General features: G+C 45.0%; 1 protein-coding gene across 1 annotated transcript; it reads right to left on the minus strand.

The window, feature by feature from the left end:
- Positions 1-5,153: 5,153 nt before the first annotated feature.
- Positions 5,154-20,127, minus strand: LOC117668283 (major histocompatibility complex class I-related protein 1-like). Its single transcript, XM_034422062.3, has 6 exons — positions 19,478-20,127; positions 14,354-14,629; positions 10,283-10,558; positions 9,797-10,078; positions 6,628-6,711; positions 5,154-6,101 (listed from the first exon to the last, which is right to left on the minus strand). Exons 1-6 carry the CDS (start codon positions 19,707-19,709, stop codon positions 6,040-6,042), a joined length of 1,212 nt encoding a protein of 403 aa, XP_034277953.2. The 5' UTR covers positions 19,710-20,127; the 3' UTR covers positions 5,154-6,039.
- Positions 20,128-22,037: the final 1,910 nt, after the last annotated feature.

Here is a 22,037-nt window from a genome sequence, read left to right on the forward strand (position 1 = left end):
CTCAAGAGACTTATGTATGGGGGTGGAAAAAGTGGATAGATTATGTGCAGAATAAATATCAAACTAGGAAATATCAGATAGCTTTTAGCTGAATGTATTATGTAGGGATAGATTAACTGCATTCTATGAAGATATAAATAGTACACAGGGGGTGGAGGGGTTTAAGTTTCAAAAAATGTAATTTTGATTTGGATTTTATCTAAAGGAAGTCATGGGGGAGGGGAGGGTTAGGGAGGGTTTGGGGGTGGAATTGGGGAGAAAATGTATTTGTAAAACTTTTTAAATAAAAAAAAAAGTAGAATTAAAATCAAATTAAATAGTTTTGGCCCAGACAAATTAAAACCCCAAACTGTTTAAAACCAATTTTAAAATTTGAATATATAAAATATTAAAAGATATTAAAAAATTAAAAATCTTTTATAAAAGAGGGAGAAAATTAGGCCACACCTGCCTGGTGAAATAATAAGGTCTTTAGAGCGCGGCGGAGCAGATCTGGGATCCTCCGTATCTCCGGGGGTAGCTCATTCCAGATCATAGGTGCCCCCACAGAGAAGGCTCTCCCCCTGGGGGCTGCCAGTCAGCATTGTTTGGCCGACGGCACCCGGAGGAGTCCCTCTCTATGGGAGCATACCAGCCGGTGGGAGGCTATTGGTGGTAGTAGGCGGTCCCGCAAGTACCCAGGTCCTGAGCCGTGGAGCGCTTTAAAGGTGGTAACCAAAACCTTGAAGTGCACCCGGAAGACCACCGGGAGCCAGTGCAGCTCGCGCAGGAGGGGTGTTACGTGGGAACGCCATGTTGCTCCCATTACCACCCACGCGGCCACACTCTGCGCCTCCGGGTGCTCCTCAAGGGGAGCCCCATGTAGAGAGTGTTGCAATAGTCCAGGCGGGAGGTGACAAGGGCATGAGTGACCGTGCGTAACGAGTCCCGATCCAGAAAGGGACACAACTGGCAGATCAGGCGAACCTGATGAAAAATCCTCCCGGTCACGGCCGTCAAGTGCTCTTCTAAAGACAGCCGTGAATCCAGAAGGATGCCCAAGTTGCGCGCCCTCTCCGTGGGGGCCAATGATTCGCCCCCAATAGTCAGTGATGGCACCAAATGACTATATCGGGATGTCGAAAACCACAGCCACTTGGTCTTGGATGGGTTGAGCCTGAACCTATTCCTCCCCATCCAGATCCGCACGGCCTCCAGGCACCGGGACATCACTTCAAGGGCATCGTTGGAGTGGTCTGGGGTATATATATAAGGACCGGCTCTGTGGGAAACCTAGGAATATGATTGATATTGCCCTCCCCCAAGTTACACATACCCCTAACCCTCTTCCTGACGTGGTGAATTTATAAACTACGGGTCTTGTGCTCTTAAGACCTTGTGGCATTATGATTTATTTAGGGCTTTGGGTACTATTAGCTAAGGGACTAGTGAGTGAGACTATCTTGAACAGTAGTTCCCAATGTTGTGTGTGTGTCCGAGAAATCCCCCTTGTCCATGAGGAAGGATCTAGAAATAGTGAGAACCCCAAGGAACCGACCAGCATCAGGTCACTAAGTAGAGATACTTTAGGCCAAGTCCGCTCCCACCAACGACGTATTGTCAGTAGGTGGGGTCGTTTCTTTAGACCTGAGCTGACTTCAAGACCTAATGTCAAGAGTTTGACAATCCCAGTAAAGGGAGGAATAGAAAAGGAGAACGGGCCCCTGCAACAATTGAGAAGAGTAGACTACATATCAAGGATACTGGAATTGGGTCAAAACCTTGTTAATCAGTATGACCCTACCTTAGGTCAAAAATGCTGATTGTGTTTATCTGCCAGCCCTTCATTTTATCATGCCGTTCCTGTCAAGCCACAACTCTGGGCTAGGACAAAGGCTTCAATAGTCCTTGAAAAAGATAGTAGAAAGAAAGCACCAGTATCTCCGATACAAGGAGATTTTTATAAGGCATTCCAACGGCTGGGAAAAAGCCGCCTCCCCATTGCTGGCCCAATAGCCAAGGTCCATCAGAAGTGTACCTTGGTCCTAGAATGAACTTTAGGGATGTAAAACTAACCAAAGATCTTTTTCCTTCTGCACACCACTCAGTTCACCATAAGGTCACTTTCTCACTACCACCAACTGCCACTATCACAAGATGGGGAGGATGGAAGGGGTTCTGGAATGTATCCAAGGAAAGGTGCCCCAGTCTATTCCAGCCCCCTTGCTTCCCTATCTGGCTTTCCATTAGGTCCAGCACAGGTTTCTGTATCCTCTTTCCCCCTGGGAATACTACCTCCCGGTATCTTTTTGAAGGCCCAATCCTCAGAGATAAGCAAAAGGACCCTTCACTAGAAGTCCCATTACAGCCGCTTGCTGGAATGTTTGTGGTGGGGACTTTGGGGGTCTGGACTAATGAAAAGAACCATCGGACCCATGCTTTCTCCATCAACATAGGTGTGTGTGTAGGGGAAAAAGGAGTTTTCTTCTTCTGCGGGAAGGATGCATATTTATGTTTGCCAACAAATTGGACCGGAACATGCACACTAGTACACCTTTTTCCTAAAATAGGTGTTGTCAGTGGAGAACATACCATCCCTGCTCCTCTCATGGGGCATGTTTAGAAATGGGCACCAATCCTAGTCCCACTATTAGTAATCATGGGGATAGGAACTGCAGTTGGAACAGATATAGGTGGAGTGACACACTCAGTAATACAGTTTCAGCAATTATCAGAGGAGCTCCAAGAAGGCCTGAACCAAATTGCTGGAACCCTGGTAGAAATCCAAGACCAGATAGATTCATTGGCAGCAGTGATCCTACAAAATCGACATGCCTTAGACCTCCTAACCGCAGAGAGAGGAAGTATGTGTGTATTTCTGGGAGAAGACTGTTGTTTCTATATGAATAAATCAGGAGTGGTCAGAGAAATTGCCAAGGAATTGCAGGATAGGGCATCCAAGATAGGTCAGATGTTACAAACAATGGACATGTGGTTTTCTTGGGTACCTGGATCCGGGTGGATTAAACAAATGTTATTCTTGTTGATATGTGCCGTGGCAGACCTAGCTTTTATTCCTTGTGCAATCCCTGTGCTGAAACATCTATCTATCAGAACAGTGAAAGAGATAGACTGCGAAGGAATTAGTTTTGACAGAGCGCTTTCTTGAAGATAAAAACTCTGAAACAGACACAAATGTAGAAATGGAGTCTGAAAAAGAATGGAGGGAGTACCTCCAAGGATTAAGAGAGTGAAGATCAAGAAATACCTATCTCTGGCCTAGATTAATCATATTTTGTTAGATATTATATATTAGCCCTGTTTATTAAAAGAAATAGAATGTTATGAAGGGAGTAGTGAAAGTTTCTGCATGGAAAAACTTTCAAAGGGAGGAATAATGTGGATAAAAGAAGGAATCATACAGAGTCAGCTACATGAACTCTAAAAGACCCTCTCTATTCACATTATTATAAGAGAGAAACGTGCTTGTTGGAGTTTACATTAAAAACAGCTAAACCCCATTAGTGGTAATAAATCTTCTGATGAGGCCTAGCCATCACGGAAGGACAGCCAGATGGAATATATCTGAATGGCCTCACTGTAAGATACACAAAAACAGACACAAGAAACAAAGAGTCACTTATTACCTCTTATTACCCAAGGACAGCAGTAAATCTCCCATTAGCAACTACAAGCACTTAAGAAAAAGTTGTGTAGCTAAAATAATCTTATAAAACTAGCAAGTAGTGGTTTAGTAATTAGATGAACATATTATCAAATGTATGTTAATCATATAGGGAAAATCAGATGTATGTTAACCATATGGAAAATACATGATCTCACCGAATCCTTTGTCTTAGAAATGTATAAAAACAGTTGTATCAGAGCTCTTTCCTTGTTCAAAGTTTCAGGTATAAATCTGACTCTGAACCTTGCGCAATAAAACTGTCTCTGGCTGACCCAGGAATGTTGTTTGATCCCTTCATTCCACAACACTGTTAAAATACCAGTTTTTTTTTTTAACGTAAGAAAATCAGACCAAGACAAACCACTTCAGAGTTTTTTTCCTCCTTTAATATATCATATAAGTATAAGCTAAATGATTCAGTTGAAAAACAAACTGAATTTTTTTAGGGGAAAAAAATAAAAAGCACACAATAATGTGGTTGACTATATGGACATCCAACATAACTCTGTTCTGCAAAAAAGGCCCATTTGATATTTGGCAAAGCTCTGTTTCCTGTTTTGTACAATAAGAGAGACAATTTACAAGCCTGTTGCAGGATTGTCTACTGAGGAAGATTTTCTCTCTTTTTCTAGAGCTCTGGTGCTTTTGAAGAGGTGGATGTGGGTTTCACACAGGAGGAATGGGCGCTGTTGAATCCCAGCCAGAGGGCCTTCTGTAGGGAAGTTATGCTGGAGGATTTTAGGAATATAGCCGCTCTGGGTAAGGCCCCTCTTTGCTCTGGCTTCCATTCATTGGGAAAGGTGTTTACGAAAGATCCCTTCACTCATTTGCTCCAAGTGGGTCAGGACTCCTACCTGCCACCACCTGAATTGGCAGACTCCCTTCAAGCCTTTTTAAATCTGAAAATACAAACTGGGTTAGGCCGTTTAGTATTTGTCTAATAGGCAAGGCCTGTTTTCCAGGCTGGCCCTCAAAAACCATCCTGAAAGAAGGTGCGATTGGCCATTTCTGTCTCGATGCCAAGAAAGCTTCATGGTTGTGTCCATGAAGCAAAGAGAGACCTTCACCTTACCTGGAAGGAAATGGGTTGGTAACACTGCGGGCAGGAGTGGACTTCAAAAATTTTAGCAAGGGGTTCGGTGAAGAGGTTGTAAAAAAAATGCTTTCAAAAGGCTCTGACGATCCCAACTGAGTTGCCTGATCGTCAGAAGCATTTAAAAGAAAAAAAGCCTCTGATGATCAGGCAACTCAGCTTGGATCGTCAGAGGCATTTAAAAGAAAAAAAAGCTTCTGCCGATTAGGCAATTCAGCTTGGATCGTCAGAGGCTCTTAAAAGCATTTTTTCTAAAACCTCTGAAGAGGTTGTAAAAAAATGCTTTTAAAAGCCTCTGACGATCCCAGCTGAGCCGCACAATCATCAGAGGCTTTTTTTTTTACTTTTAAAAGCATTTTTTTCGGCCGAAGAGGTTGTAGAAAAAATGCTTTTAAAAACTAAAAAAAAGAGCCTCTAATGATTGCAGGGCTCAGCTGGGCATGGGGGGGGGGGCAGGGATTTTTGCTACCAATTCTCCGAACCACCCGCCTCCATCGCTACTGGATCACACGATCTGGTCCGAACTGGGAGCATTTCACCCCTGCCATGTTCCCTGTCAACTGCAGAGGTTTTCACCAGCCAGGAAGGGCAGGAAGTGCCAAGGACATTTGGTAGAGCCTCTGCTGCAAAGGGCCCCATCCATTTGCTCAGGAGGGACAAGACCAAATTCATCCCACATCACCTGGGAAGACAACATCTCAGTCATCCCCTCCTGACTTCCCCAGGTCTCTTCTCTCTCTGAACGGATCTGAATGATTTGCTCCTCAGGTTCCCTAGCAAAATTGTCCCAAACTACCCAAATAGATTCGTGTTTCACCAGAACCAGACACAGAAGGAGCACAAGCTACAGATGGCTCCGAAGTCTCTTTTTCCAATCAGTTCATAGTTGGAGAGCCTTGTGGTGGCAGAGCAAGAGGAGATCCAGCTGGCATTTACCAAAGCTCCTTTCTTCTCAAAATGCTTCCTGCTGATCATGTGATGGCCAAGTTTTTCCTTTACACCTTCTTGGAAAACAGAGCATTTTCTCAATCAGAGGGATCTTCCACCCAGCTCAGTCTTCTCACCTTCTTGAGGGCTCCTTGTCCCAGATGTTTCTCCTTGGGGTCTCCACGCCCAAGAACAGCCTGGCTGTTGTGCAAAGAGACCCACTTTCCACAGATTAGTTCTTGAGAGGAAGAAGAAAATAGCAGAACTCTTCATGAACTTCTTTTGTGTTTGCACACACACTCACACACATATCTCAACGGATGCTGCCTCTGATTCTCACTCTGACTTGGAGCTACCGTGTAAAGAGGACAAAGCACTCACTTGATGCTGCTCTGCATCTAGTTTGATGTTTCTCTGCAAAAAGAAAAAATAGCCAAAGCTCAAAAGAATCCACTAGAAATCATCAAATTCCCCCCCTGTGTAGAGGGAAGAGCCCCAGGAGGTATTTTACAGTTGTTTAGTCAAAACAACTCCAGGCCATTCCTATTAAGAGACACAGGAAGATCTTCAGAAGACAAACTGAACAGATTTGCCCCAAAAGAGACCTGCTGACTCTGAGATGGATGAATGGGAATTGGGGGAAGCAGCAGTAGTTGGGAAGGGAGGAAGGTTTTCGTGGAAATCCTTCTCTGCTGCTCTTTGACCAAAGACTTTGAGAGGGACAGAACAGAGATGCCTTTTCCCAACTCAAAAGAAAACAGGACTGTCCCAACCTCCAACAACCTTAGCCAAACGGAGACTGGTGTCCCACCAAGAGGCCGAGATCTCCGATGCTCCCAAAGAGGGCTGGGAAAACGGGACAAAAGGAAGCCCAGAAGAATCTCCCCAAAGGGAGAGACTATCTCACACACACACACCCAAAAAAAAAAAAGATACTTACTGAAGAATATCAAAGTCCCAACAATCACACACACCAGAACAAGAGAAGCCACAACGCAGCCGATGATGAGGCCCAGGTTGGATTCTGGAACTGAATTGGGAGAAAGAGCAGATCATTGAAGGAGAACCCCAAACAATCATCCCCATTTGGTGGCAGGTAGCACCTAATTATGCCAAAGGGCTGGGAATTCCCAACATTAAACAGTCTAAAGGGCTTCTCTTCATGTCCCTCTAACTGTAGCATGAAGACGCCTTGCAAGCCATTGTTTACATGACATGTCCTCATGACGCTGCTTTTGTCTCAGATCAGCCAGCATGAAAGTAGCCGACTCTTTTCTTTTTCTTCTTTCCTTCCTTCCTTCCTTCCTTCCTTCCTTTCCTTCCTTCCTTTCCTTCCTTCCTTCCTTCCTTCCTTTCTTTTTCTTTCTCTCTTTTCTCTCTCTCTTTCTTCCTATTCATTCTTCATATTTTTAAACTGCCCATCTCCCTCATGGAGGAACACTAAGCAGTCTACAATAAAATCTTAAACTATAAAAACAGCATATAAAAATTTAGAATGTGGAAGGAGGCCAGGATGATTATTGTGTGCTAAGTCTAAACAATCAAGCCACAACATGATTAGGAGATATTTCAACCCAACCATTGCCTTAACTTTTATTACATCTAGTTTAACCAGTGCTCCAGCAGCTTTGAGAGAAAAACCATGATTAAAATCCTTGGCAGGAAAGCTCATGATACTGAGGATCAACTCCCAATCTATCCATGCAACAGATCCTAATAAATTTCTTTGAATGATTATTTTATGTAAATTTGACTTCAAGCATCTCATTGCCCAAACAAGAAAAATTGCACCTGGTTATTTTAATTATGCAATCGGGGAAACATGAATCAGTGAAGGTATTCTGGATGCAACACTTAAGTCTGTTGTGGTTTGATAGTCCACAAAGAACCTGAGTCCTCCTCAGGCGGCTGAGAGAACTGCAGGAAGAGATCCCAGGACCTTGTAAGTGAACCCTAGAGAAATTGGGGCCAGGCTGGCTGATTTGTTCTTTATGTCCTTCAGGAAATCCAGTAGCTTTCTTTTCCCCCCTTGAATATTAGCATTTTATTATTTAAAGCAAGAGGCTTCATATCATCTATCCCCCTTTTTTTAAAAGTATAGTTTCATTTTCTTTATCTCTTGTAAGATGGGTCTCTTCCCCTGAAGAAGAAGAAAAGAATGAATGCTCACTTCCTATACTCTGTCTTCTAGCCAGGAAGTGGCATGATAGAAATTGTTTCAGTCTTTGCATTTGGAGCTTCCAACTGAGGTGGGAATCCCAGGGCAGCCCTATTACGTACCCCACTAGCACCTTCACTCGAGGCTAAACATGCTGAGCTTCTTCTATTCATCTACAGAATGAATAGAAGTTCATTCCGGAAACTGTGAACTTTTTCCAATGGCTCTAAATCCGCATTAATGGGTGTTGCCCAGAACTGGACCTTCTCCTTGAGACAAGCTCTGATCATGGCAGAACACGGAGAAATTTACCCTCATCATTTGGAAGTTATATCTTATTTGGGGTAGCCTAAAATTGCACAATGCCTTCTTAAAAGGTTCACTATACTTCAGACTCATATTCTATCTCCTATCAAGCCAAATATCCCCTGCCCAATACTTCCTCCTTTGATGTTTATTTCTTAAGTGAAGAACATCGCACTTAGAATCCTAGAGTTAGAAGGAAGGAACTTAAGAGGTCATCTAGTCTTACCATTTGCTCAGAACGGGATCCATTAAAGTATTCAGCCAGATGCAATTGTGTCTTTAGTAGCTCATTTGAGACTTTCATCCTTCCCGGACATTATTTTCTTTTGAGTTCCTCTTCCATTTCATTGTGTTTCTCTCAGCCTGTTCTGAATTTCACTTCCTTCTTTGAGGACATTAGGTCACTCGCCCAGTTTTATATCATCTTCAAATTGGATAGCTATTTGCTCTATTGATTCCTCCAAATCACTAAAGGGAATATTGAAGAACAGAGGACAAAGGGCTGATTCTTCTGGCACCCATTTGATATCTTCAACCTGGTGAGGACCCATCAATGGGGACTCCTGGAAGAAGATTTTCGAACCAGCTCTGGATCCCCCTTCATTGTCCGTCCATCCGGCCTACTTTGATTAGCTGATGAGGCCTTTGACTGACTCTGGATGGAGTTTTTATGAGACAAAATGCCCAATTTACCATAAAGCTTTAATACCATGGAACCTCCAAATGACCTTGTCATCTTTTAGAGATCCCTTGTTCTCTGTTTCATTCTGCTCAACCACAAATAAAAAATAAAAAATTCTGCTGATCTGGAACCTGCATTGTAGCATTTGAGGGGGGAAGTACACGGGGACAGAATTTATAATTTTAATGTCTAATTTATATCATGCTACTGCCTCCTCTGATTTCTGGATGGCGATGGGGAGTTGTGACCAGTCCAGACCAATTGTAATTTTTTTACTTTCAGAATTTCAGGATGAAAAATGGAATATGATGGTATCCAATTTCTAGAGGGTCCCTCAAATGGCAGAATCAGATTTGGTGGGGGCTCCAGGGGGGGCAGGATTAAGGAAGGGAACTTTCCATTTTTCTTGCACAAAACTGAGGACTCTCACTGAAGAGCAGCCACGGCCCTGATGGATTGATGCTTGGTTTTTTTTAAAAAAGGATTTTTTAATTTTATTTTACTCAGACTACGGAGGCTTCAGTTCAGCCACTCTGTGCATTTCCTGAAGTCAGCTGCAGTTCAACAATTTAAATGAAATTTGGCCTTAAGAAAAGGGACTTTTGTACTGACTTTTGTACTTTGGGAAGGCTAAAGAAAATAAAATCTTTTTTGGGTGCTCATTATAACTGCTGCTCCATGGCTGGAGATAGGAAACAGGCCAGTGACAAAGGCTAAGAGACTCTAAGGGCATTTAATCAGGACCGGTCAACTCATGTGATGGGATTCTGTTGCTTCCCTTAAATCACCTGAAGCCAATTCTATGTACTGGTCCCTGCAGAACCATCAACCTCAAACATAGGAAAAACCAACAGCTTAAAGCTCAGGTATGCTCACAGCTGGACACAGCTGAGATCAAATTTCTCTCCCACAACCATCCAGCCAGAAAAACAGCCCAGCCTTTCCCTCCCTGCAGCTTCTTACCTTTTATGGCCACATCCAGAGGCTCCTGCAGGCCATCGTGCTCCACGTGGCACCGATAGCGGCCTCTCTCTTTAGGATCGATCCGGATGCTGAGCCAGTAGTGGTAGGTCCCATCCGCATTGGGGGCCACAGACCCATGGAGGGTGTCCTGCAGCCAGACCTCCCTGTCCCTCCTCCAGGAGGCATCGATCTCCTTGGGGTAGAAGCCATGGACCTGGCAGATGTGCGTCTCCATTCCATCCTCAGCCTCCGTCCTGCTGCTCATTGTCACCACGGGGGTCTCTGCAGAAATGGCACCCCCAGAATTAACTGAGTCCTACCAGAGCCTAGAAGGTGGATGAGAAACTTGGGAGGGGCAGGAAAGTCTCCCAGTACTTTCCACTCCACAAGCATCCAGGCACCAAGACAAGGGACCCAAAGGGGCCAAAAGCATCCAAGAAATCTGGCCATAAAGGAGGAAACTCCAGCCTGGATCCAGATGCTTACCTGTCCTCAAGAGAGTCTCCTTCCCATGGGACAGGTACCTCTGGAGCCACTCAATGCATTCCTCCTCCAGGTAGGCCTTATGTCCTTGACTCTTTCCTGGAATAGCATCCCATTTCCTCTGGGTGATCTGTGCCAAGGGGTTGGGAGCCACCCAGGTGAGGGTCTCCTTGTCGAAGGTGATAAAGGTCCTTCCATCATATCCAAGCTGCAGAAACCCTCTTTTGCTCCCATCTCTCTGGAGCTCACAGCCATACATCCTCTGCAATGTGTGAAGGCCTGAAATAGGGACAAGATGATGGTTTGGAGAGTCCTCAAGATAGACAGAGACCCTCCTTCGCTGCAGGAACGTTGACAAGGGCACTGACACCCCCATTTCCTCCCTAGCCTTCAAGGGAAAGAAAGCCCCCATCAATAACCTGCCCTTCTCCCCCCCTTCGACCTGCCTCCCTGCATTTCCCCCCCCCCCACCTAGGATGGAGCCCCAGAATCTCCCCAGGAAAAGGGAACCTGGAAAGGCCAGCAGAGGATTCCAAGGGAGGCCCAGAAGAAAAGGAATTGCAGAAAAATTGGAGGGATGGATATCCTTCCATCTTTCCTTCTGCCGTTCCTCTGCAGGGGAGACTTTTTTGGGGGGGGGCGAAAGAAAGGGATGGATCCCAGAGGGTTGCTGAATCTGTGGCTGCAAAGAGGGACTGAGAATCTTGAGGCCTCGAAGAGGATCTGGTAGATCTGCAAAGAAGCCTGCAGGGATCCCTGTGACTATAAAGCTTGGCTCTATATTCACAAATATTACCAGGTCACAAGGGGTGGTTCCCATTTTGGGCTAAGCAGAAATATACAAGCAGGCCCGAAAAATAGTTCAAGGGTTCCTCCAGGGTCAAAATATTGAGAATGGCTGCTTTAGAGGGGCTAAAATATATTTATATTTATAACTGCTCTGAAGAATATCAGAAATCATTTCTTCATGTCTTTTTTCTTTACTAATTTTCTTAGGCTGGTTTTCTTTTCTTGTACTTTTTTATTTTTCTTTGATTGACTTTTTATTACTTTGTATTAGCTTTTATCTTCTTGTTGAAATGTTTTAGTACAAATTATATGTAAAAAATGAAAAAGACTAACAGGATGTCAGCAATCATTAAAATGGTATTGAAAACACAGAAGCTATTGTCATAAATTGCCTACTGAGCTCTGGACGGCTCCTGATCTCCGCTCCTTCCGTCGGGACTTGAAGACTTGGCTTTTCAAACAAATAGGCTGAGACTGATTCCGGGCTTTATTATTGACTACTAATTAATTATTTGGATTAAATTATGATTTTATTGTACTTGTTTCTTAACTTGTGTTCGCCGCCCTGAGTCCTTTGGGAGAATGGCGGCATATAAATACATTTAATAAATAAATAAAGCCTTTGCATAAATCCAAGGTGGGACCACATAAGTCGTGGGTTGCTCCCGGTTCACACCGGTTCGCAAGAACTGGTAGTAAAAATTTGTAGTAGTTCAAAGAACCGGTAATAACATTGGCTGGCTACGCCCTCGAACCGGTCCCCAGCCCGATCACCAATCGCTTTCCCTGCCCACCTCATCAGAGGCTTTTTTAAAAAAAAAACTTTTAAAAGCATTTTTTTCTCCCAAAAAAAAATTTCTGGAAAAAAAATGCCTTTAAAAGCCTCTGACGATCCCAGCTGAGTTGCCTTATCGTCAGAGGCTTCTAAAAGCATTTTTTTCTGCAACCTCTTAGGGTTGTAGAAAAAATGCTTTTAAAAGTTAAAAAAAAAAGTTGGCCACGCCCACCCAGTCACATTACCCCCACCACCAAGCCACACCCACAAAATAAGCCACACCCACAGAACCGGTAGTAAAAAAAATTAGAACCCACCCCTGGACCACATCTAGAATATTATGTGCAGTTCTGGTCAAAGACCTCCGAAAAGGAAAGGAGGGAGTTGGAGAAGGTCCAGAGGAGGCAACTCAGGCGATGGGAGGTTGGAAGGAGCCTCCCTTTGAGGAAAGGACCCACACTCTTTCTGCTTTACATAAATGACCTTTGTGATCATATCACAAGCAGCTGCGTCCTCTTCACTGATGACGTAAAACTATTTAACACCACCGACAATGCTGCTGCCCTGCAAAGTGACCTAGACTATCTGTCAGAATGATTGTGAAATTGGCAACTCCAAATCTCAACTAGCAAATGCTCTGTCCTACACATTGGCAACAAAAATCAGAACACAAGCTGGGTGGATATGACCTCGTAGACGACCTTCACTCTGTCAAGGACTTAGGAGTACTCATCTCAAATGATCTAAGTGTCAGAGCTCACCATAACAGCATTGCCAAAAAGGTATTAAGAGTTGTTAACCTAATCTTGCGAAGCTTCTTCTCCGATAACATTGTACTGTGAACTAGGGCATACGAAACCTTTGCCAGACCAATTCTTTTTTTTTTTATTGAAAAAGTTTTATTAGAGAAAAAAACATAGTTTTCCCACAACCCTCCCACCCAACCCTCCCTCCCCCTCCCCCTCCCCGACTTCTCAGAGCAGAACACAAGGTATTTCTATTAACTTTTAACAATAAACTAAATTGCTTAACCAACCAGTAAACTAACACCCTCTAAAAAATAATTCTTAACCCCCCATAGATAAAATCCTGCTTCTTAGATATAATACTTCTAATATCACTCATGTAGCGCTTATACAATTAAAGATTCATTCATAAGCTATTTGATATTTTTTAGTCTGATACTTATTTTGAATATAATCAATCCATCTTCTCCAGTCCTGTATATATCTTTCTTGTGTATGATCCTTCACATATGCTGAAATTTTAGCCATTTCAGCTAAGTTAGTTACTTTCAATATCCAAGCATCAATAGTAGGCAAAAAGTCCTTCTTCCAATGTTGTGCTATCAACAATCTTGCTGCTGTTATCAAGTTCAGGATCAGTTTAGTCTCTACAACTGTACAGTCCGTAGTTATACCCAATAGAAACAAGTGCGGAGTAAATTTCAATCTTTTTTTTAAAATATTCTGCATCACCCACCAAATCTTTATCCAAAATGCTTTGATTTTTTTACAAGTCCACCATATATGATAATAAGTTGCATCATCACAGTCACATCAAACCAATTCTTGAATACAGCTCGTCTGCCTGGAATATCTGACATTGATACAATTGAGCAGGTCCAGAGGTATTTCATGAGAAGAGTCCTCCACTCCTCTGCTCACAATAGAATCCCTTACACCATGAGGCTTAAAATTTTGGGCTTGGACAACCTGGAACTATGCCGCCTATGGTCTGACCGAAGCATAGTACACAAAATTGTCTGCTACAACATCCTGCCTGTCAATGACTACTTCAGCTTCAACCTCAACAATACACGGGCAAACAATAGATACAAACTCAAGGTAAACCGCTCCAAACTTGATTGAAGAAAATACAACTTCAGCAACAGAGTGGTCAATGCCTGGAATGCTCTACCTGACTCCGTTGTTACATCCTCTAACCCTCACAGCTTCAACCTTAAATTGTCTACCATGGATCTCATCCTGTTCCTAAGAGGTCCGTAAAGGGGGCATGCGTAAGCGCACCAGCGTGCCTACAGTCCCTGTCCTACTGTCCCCATTTATTTATACTCATTCCTTGTTTATGTCCATGTTTATACCTATACCTGTTATCTTGTACATGTTCAACAAACTAAATAAAATTAAAATAAAATAAAATAAAAAAAGTTGGGACATTTGGGGCTGTTTAGCCTGGAAAGGAGGCTCCCCTCCACTCTGGCTTGTCTCCTTCCTCCCTTCTCCACCAGGGGCATCCTATCAATATTCAGACAGATAGATGGATACCTTTAAAAATGTTTTTATTAACTGTAGTTGGCAGAAAATGTCAGCTATGGAGGCAAGGACAATCTTATACTATTTTTTTTTAAAAAAGAATAGATGTTCTTTTTTAAAAGGTGTGGAAGCAGCCTTTCCCTTTGAAGTGGCCACCACCACCCCGGACCTCCCCCCGCTGGTTCCTGGGAATGGGGAATATGGTCAGGAGGAGCCACCTACCCCATCACTCACCTTCGCTCTGATTGTACCGACTCCTCAGATTCACCAGGCTTACTCTGAACGCCTCCTCTTCGCCATGTGATATCTGGGTTTGACTGTCCCAGTACTTGGGATGCACCTTCCCCGCCTTCTCTACCCAGGAGACTCGAGGCTCCAGCTTCCGGCTGTGGGTGTCATAGTGAACAAAGACTTGACCGTCCACAATCCCCAGAAGAACAAATTGGGGCAGCTCCTGATTGGGGTCCGAGATGGAGGTGTAGAAATACTTCAGGGAGTGGGAGGAGGTGCCTGGAAGGGAGCCAGAGGGGCAGAGTTAGGGGACTTCGGCTGAAGGACCCTGATCCTGTGGGGCCCAGCTGGCCCCCTTTTCAGGTCTGGAAGGAAGAAGAAGAGACTTGGGGGTGGAGAAGGAAGGGGAAAACAAAGGGAGAGATCAGGGGTGAAATCTATTTAACTTCCCTACCGGTTCGGAAGGGTGTGCGCACCTTTGCTTCGCATGTCACCTGTGCGCTTGGACCCTCTGCACATGCACAGAGGCTCAAAAACAGGTTACTTCCTGGTTAAAACCAGGAAGTAATGACGTCGGGGCAGGTGTGCGGAGCCTTGCGCTTCCGCTGCTACCGGTTCTCTGAAACACGCACCACTGTCGCTACCAGTTCAGCTGAACCGGTCCGAACCAGTAGTATTTCACCCCTGGGAGAGATGATGGGAGAGAAAGAATAAGCAGATGGTGGAATGAGGGAGCGACAGAGGGACAAAGGAGCATCTTCTGGAGGGACTGAAGGGTTGGAGGGCAGAGAGGTTTGGGGAGAGAGAGGAAGGGAAGGGAAAGCAGGACCGAAGAGAGAGTAGGATCACCAAACTTTGTGTGGTCACCTTCAATTGTGTCCTCTCCCTTTCCAGGAAGGCCTCCGTCAACCCCCCTTGCTGGATTGCTTAGACTCTGCCCCAAGGAGGCTGCATGTACCCCACAGGGAGAAGGGGGGGCTCCGTCCTCAGAAGCTCAAAACACAGCAGGAAGCCCCATTAATCCCTCCAACAGGGGAAAAAAACTGTCAAGCTTCGTTGTTATCTCCAAATAAATGAATTTCCAAATGCCCGATCTTTGAGGAAATTTTTCTCTTTATTGAGCATAACGAACTGACCCTGACTCAATGTGCACTGAACTTTGGCCCCCCCAAAACCTCTCTTTCCGGTTCCCAATTCTCTGTGTCTCATTGGCCATCTTCCAAGCCACTCTTCTCATCCCATCTCCGTCAGTTCACAGGAATGTTCCCCCTCCCCTCCCATCTCCGTGGAGACAGTTCTTCAGGGGAATTAAGTAGGTGAAAGTTCAAGCCTCTCCTCTCTTTCCTTATGGCAGCTTGGAAACTGACAAAAACCCATTCTCACTTCATTGAGGGCCAACATAGATTGTTAATGAGTGCAAATTTGAGGGGGGGAGATTTTATGAAATGGGGAAGGGGAGGGGGGAATCTGAGTGAGACCAGGGCGTCAAGATTGAACTGCTTTGCTTCTTTCAAACATTATCGACATTCAACTTGCCAATGAACTGGGGGGAGGGAAATGCTGAGAACTTGTGCACAGACTGTGAGAGCCTGGACACGATCAAGGTCACAACTGCAGTTGCTTGAGAAGGTGGGCTGTTCCCATTAAAAAAATTGGACAATGTGATCACCCAGGGGTGGGGAGAAAGGGAAGCTATTGTTTAACTAGGCAAGCATTTGCCTGGGAAACCAGAGCTGATTTTGATTCTTCAGTACCAAAATGGTGTATCCTATAAAGTGTTACTTTTGGGAATCCAAGGCTCTCAAGGTGTTTAGTTCTTTTGGGTGCATTAGGCAGACAGTTGACAATGGGATCTTTAAGGGAAACCCAAACTGCTTGCCTGGGAGATACGGAAAGGCAAAGATGGGTCAAAGGGAGCTGCAAAGCTGCGTAACCCCGGATCTTCTTCCTTATGCCTCCCCTCCTCCCGGCAGGGAAATTCCTCTTCCCATCCCAAAGTTCAGGCATTGGCTTTGAACCCAAGATTCAGTGGGTTGGTTTGAACCCAGGATTCAGCGGGGCTCACCCTCATACCTTGAGCCGTGGTGACACAGTGGATAGAATGCAGCATTGCAGGCTACCTCTGCCCAATGCCAGGTGTTCGATCCTGACCAGCTCAAAGTTCCAGGGATGAAATGCTCCCGGTTCGGACCGGATTGCCCAATCCGGTAGCGATGGCGGCGGGTGGTTCGGAGAACCGGTAGCAAAAATCCCTCCCCACCCCCATGCCCAGCTGAGCCGCGCAATCATCAGAGGCTTTTTATTTAATTTTTAAAAGCGTTTTTTCTACAACCTCTTCAGCTGAAAAAATGCTTTTAAAAACAGAAACAAAGCCTCTGCTGATCAGGCAAGTCAGCTGGGATGGTCAGAGGCTTAAAAAAAGAATAAGAAAACCCTCTGCCGATCAGGCAAGTCAGCTGGGATGGTCAGAGGCTTAAAAAAAAAAAGAAAAGCCTCTGCCGATCAGGCAAGTCAGCTGGGATGGTCAGAGGCTTAAAAAAAAAAAGAAAAGCCTCTGCCGATCAGGCAAGTCAGCTGGGATTGTCAGAGGCTTTTAAAAACATTTTTTTACAACCACTTCAGCCAAAGAGGTTGTAGAAAAAATGGCTTTAAAAGTAAAAAAAAAAAAAAAAAAAGTTGGCCACGCCCACTCAGTCATATTACACCCCCCCACCAAGCCACGCCCACAGAACCGGTAGTAACAAATTTTACATTTCACCATTGCTTCCATCCTTCCGAGGTCAGTAAAATGAGGACCCAGATTGTTGGGGGTAATATCCTGACACTGTAAACCACTGTGAAGCAGTATATAAATCTAAACAGTATTGCTATTGCTATTCCACAGAAAATCTGTGATTTTAAAGATCATTTTCAGGATCATTCCCAGGACTTATTTGGGTATAATCTGTGTCTGCACGGAAAAGGGGTATAATTTGCACAGCCCATAAATACTCCCACTGCCCATTCCATTCAGGATCATCTCCCAGTTCTTCCCAGTCACAAGACAAAGGCCTGATCCTCCTTCCTGCTCCTCCCCACAATCCCAGTGGCTTCTCAGAGCTTTTGGGGAGAGGGAGCCCCAGATCCAGTTCCTGCTCTGGGGAGATTTCAGAATCCAAAGGGATCATTCTAACAAAAGGAGAGGGGATCGAACCCTCCATGATCCAGAATCCGCTTCTTTCCCTTTATGGGGCTGAGCAATGAGGAAGTCTGAAATCTGCCTGAGAGGAGAAACGTGTGAATGTAACACAGGTTGGGCATGGGCGTCCTCACAATCGTGAACCCTCCTCATTTAGGAATGGCTGGTCAGTTTGGGCTGCTCTGTGTCCAAGCAAGCCGTTCATTTCACGGTCACTATTCAGAGCTGCTTTTCTCCTTCTGTGTCCAACCCACCTATTTAACGTTAAGATCCTGCCTACTATTTCTGTGCCTTCTGAAAAGCTGCTGCAACTGGATTTTGGATTCTGCAAACTGACCCACGCTGAGCGCTCCTGAAATGGAAAAAGGAGTATTTTGGGTGGGAAAATTCCTGCCTGTCCTAGAAAAAAGCTCTGGGGATATCGGGGGTTTAGGACGAGGAGTGGGGAGGGGAGAGGATTGAGCAGAAAGTGACAATCAAGAAGGAAGGAGGGAAATTAATTTAAATTCAGGCTCAATTCCGCCGGTAAATTCCTTCTAACTTCAATTCTAATTATATTTGCACTTCAGGGTGTTCTTAAAGTCCAGATTTAAAAAGCCTCTCACCAGATCGTAACACTTTTACTCATTCTCTTTCGTTCGGAGCTGTCCCAACTTCAACAACTTAATGGCTGCCTCTTCAGCGCCGGAAAAAAGGATTTATCCTGGATCAACCAGGGACTTTGCGGTGTCCCTCGTAGGGTTGCCTGGTCTGCTTCCAAAAAATAGCGGACAAGCGGGGGGGGGGGGTGTTAAGCAGTTAAAAAAAAAATTACAATTAAATTATATATTTTTTTACAAACATTTTAACACGTATTAAAATAATCACTTCAAAACTTTACTTAAAATTCAAAACATCAAATATATTATAATAATATGTAAAATATTAAATTACATTTTACTTTGCTCTCGTGTGTATTTTTTATTTGACTGCGCAGCTTTGATCAATTCTTTGTGTTTAAGGAATAATTCTTTAATTTCAGTACAACGTTGAGAAATATTAAAAAAATATACAAAGTTCACTTCGAACGGATGGTACAAGCAGTCAGTCGACACAAGCTACAATACATTTTTAAAATGTGAACTGTACATAATTTTATAATATATTTTTATTTTAATCTCATCATTAATTTTTTCGGAGAATCGAGTTCAATGGATATTCGATCTTTGTCTCATTCTAACTTATGAAAAAAAAAGACAAAACGCGATTCTCCTATCCTTATTCTCTTAGACTGTACAGCTTTGGATTACGTACCATTTCATCATAAAGCTTTTGAATTTAAAAAAATGTCCACGATTTTGTGGAAAAAAAAGTAGTGAACATAATGTGAAAAAAGCGGACTGTCCGCTCAAATAGTGGACACCTGGCCAGCCTATGTCCCTGGGATCAGTAGGATGTGCCCTCCTCTATCACTGTCTCTACAGGACAGTGAGGTCCAATTTGGACCGTCCAGCGGTGAAGATATCGACGGTGGTTTCAGAGCCATCAAACCCTCCCAAAAGACAGGAAAGAGGATCCAGGCGAAGGCAGCCAGGAAGTTTGTAAAGTGACCCAACCACCTGCAAACGCCGCTTTCCGACAACCTCCACTTTGGGGGAGGGAAAGAATTGCGCTTGGGGGTGCCCAGGTAGACTTGACTGACAACTGGGGTGTCCACCCTTGTCCTGTTCCCAGAGGGGCTCTCCTGGAGGGGAGTGGGAGAGAGCAGCATCAGAATGTCACCCACTCTTTGGGGTCCTTTCGAAGAGTGGCCAAAGGGGGAGGGGCAGCAGACTAGAAAGAGGACCAAATCAGTATTCTCTTTCTCGGAATAATCTTTTGGGGGGAGGAGAAAGAGGCAGATTCCCTGGATGGATTCCCATCAGCAGAAAAAGGGGCCAGAACCCCCAATGGCCCCCAAAGGGACTCACCGAAGCAGCTCTCCCGTAAAATGACTACCGCCAACAGCAGAAGCGACAGAGCCAGAGAGTGCAGAGCCATCCTGGCTGCGATCCTCAGCCTGCGCTCCTCTGTGCTGAAGTTGCAGGCAGAGAAAGTCACGCTCAGAGGGACCAACAACCCAGCAATCCAGTGCGAGCTGATATCGGCTGAGCCCCACCAGTAGTTTCTCCCCCAAAGGGGGGGGGGGTAAGGAAAAACCATCCCACCAGAAGAAAGGTGTCAAATTCTGTTGAAGCACCAAGCCAGCCAGAAATAAATCAAATTATGTAGAAACAAGCCAGCGAACCCTGGAACTGATCAAATTACCTACTGGACTGTCTAACCTCCCCTTCTCTTTGCCAGCTCCCTTGAGAGACACACAGACAAATTACGGACCTGTGACAGGCGATTCCTGACAATGCTAGGACAGGAAGGTTTTGTTCTCTTGTACTAAATACAACAAATGCAATCTTGTACCCAAAAGGACAAATGTAATTGACAGAGTGTGAACACTAATCCTGTGAAAGAATTCACATAGATTGCTTGTAAATAAGAAACTTTCTGTGTGAATATCTGAACTGTATTTTACACAGCATGCTAGATTTGGACCTCTGTCCCAAAGGTTAGGCTCTCTATTTCTGCAGAAATAAACAGCTGACAGTTGCCTCCCTCCTTCCAGCCTGACTTCCTGGCCAGCCTTGCAGGGAAACCAGAACCCAACGGAGGCTCCAGCTAACTGAGGGACCTTCTCCTCCCTTTCACCCATCTATATTTCTGCCGATGAAGAAGGCCGAGGCCATTAAAGGGAGCTTCCATTCCTGGTGAGTCCCTGGAAACTGGCCGTCTGCAGGATGAGCCTCCCCTTCAGATCCTCTCTTTTCTCTCTGGGTCCACAACAGGCGTAACCTTCCTCTGTTTTAACTGACTGGTAGGTTTATGGTGCAGCATCTCCTGCAATTGGGATCCACACACAATACACACAAGTCCCAGAAAGGAAAATTCACTCAGGTCGCAAGAAATCCAGCGTGAGAAGGTTATGCGAAGGCGCCTCCCAGGTGCATTGACTGACCCAGTTAAATCCACTGTGTGTATGAAGCCTTTGTAGGGCTGGAGAATCCCTGGTTGCTTCCTGAGCCAGGATTTTGGAAAGGAGCCAAATGAACCTCTGTGTGTGTCTGTGTGTTCCTTTCGTTGCCAAAAAGGGAATGTTATTATCTCCCACTCCACACAGATCTTTTCAGCTAAGAAGGCACCAATTGCTGCCACCTTTCTTCTACCTTCCCAAAATCACCACTGATTAATGGAGGATCTGGCTGATTTTTAAGCTGAGTTTTCACTTTAGAAGCACGGTAAATAGAGAACAACGGGAAGAGGACTCAACATGCTGGATGGCCTTCTCCTTCTTCCGGCCGATGAAGTGCTGACGCTGCACAAAGCTTTCACAAACTGGGCCTGTAAATGCGTGCACTACTTTGTGACGCTCCTGGAGGCATTGCGAGACTGAGGATTTGTCAGCTTTGAGGGGGGGGAGGGAGGGAAGGGGGAAATACCATCTGCCATGTTGAGTTAGACCCCTTTGGCAGTCAGCCCTCTGCCATTTTAAGAACACTGCAGGGAATATTTCACCATTTTAGGGACTGCAGGCAGCTCATCTGTAACTCTGCATCGTCCATTAGAGAGAGATTCTTCAGGCAGGCACTGCTGTGGCCCCCAAACTCAGGCACCCTGACTTTGGCCTGGAGCTGATAAGGAATTCAGCCCTGAATTTGCAAAGGAGCTTTTTTGCCCATCTGAAAATGGGAAATACCAAGAAATTCAGGCAAAGCAAAAAAACCTTCATTAAGGGGTGCGAGAGAGAGACAGCAACCTGCCAAAATGGTTTCCAGGACCTTTGCTGTTTTCGTCCTGTCTCTTCAAGGCCTCTCTTCAGGGACACCACAGCAAAATTGCCAGTAAAAGCTGTGCTGTGGAACAACTGAGGGTGCATGGAAAGAAGGTGTGGAAGTAAAGCAGTTAGAAACGGATGTTTTTCTCTAATTATACTCACAAGGAGGAATACAAGTGGGAGTAGCTGTGGAAAAGCTGAGTAATAGTATGTGTGTGTGTGTGTGTGTTAGAAGGGACCTTGGAGGTCTTCTAGTCCAACCCCTTACTCAGGCAGGAAACCCTACACCAGAGGTGACAAACTCAAGGCCCGCGGGCTGGATCCGGCCTGCAAGGTGCTGAAATCTGGTCCGCGGGGCCAACCTGAAAATAGCAAAGGACCGGCCCACAACGCCTCTGGCAGCCAAAACGGGGCAGCCCCCCTGCAGCCAGTTTTTGGGCTGGACGGCCTCCTGCAGCCCTTTACTGGCCAAAATGCGCAAAATGCTGTAGGAGGTCGTCCAGGCTGCAAATGGGCTGGGTGGGGGGGACATGTGCGGCCCCCACGTCCTGTTTTGGCCGGTATGGAGTCCATCCCAGCCAGCCCGCGGAGAAGTTCCAAGAATCATCTAAAGTTAGTCCAAGGTTGAGTTCAAGATTCTCAGCAGGTCTAAAGGGCCGAGATTC

The sequence above is a fragment of the Pantherophis guttatus genome, chromosome 2 (genome assembly GCF_059756535.1).
Source record: "Pantherophis guttatus breed Tessera chromosome 2, ASM5975653v1, whole genome shotgun sequence".
Lineage (NCBI taxonomy): Eukaryota > Metazoa > Chordata > Lepidosauria > Squamata > Colubridae > Pantherophis > Pantherophis guttatus.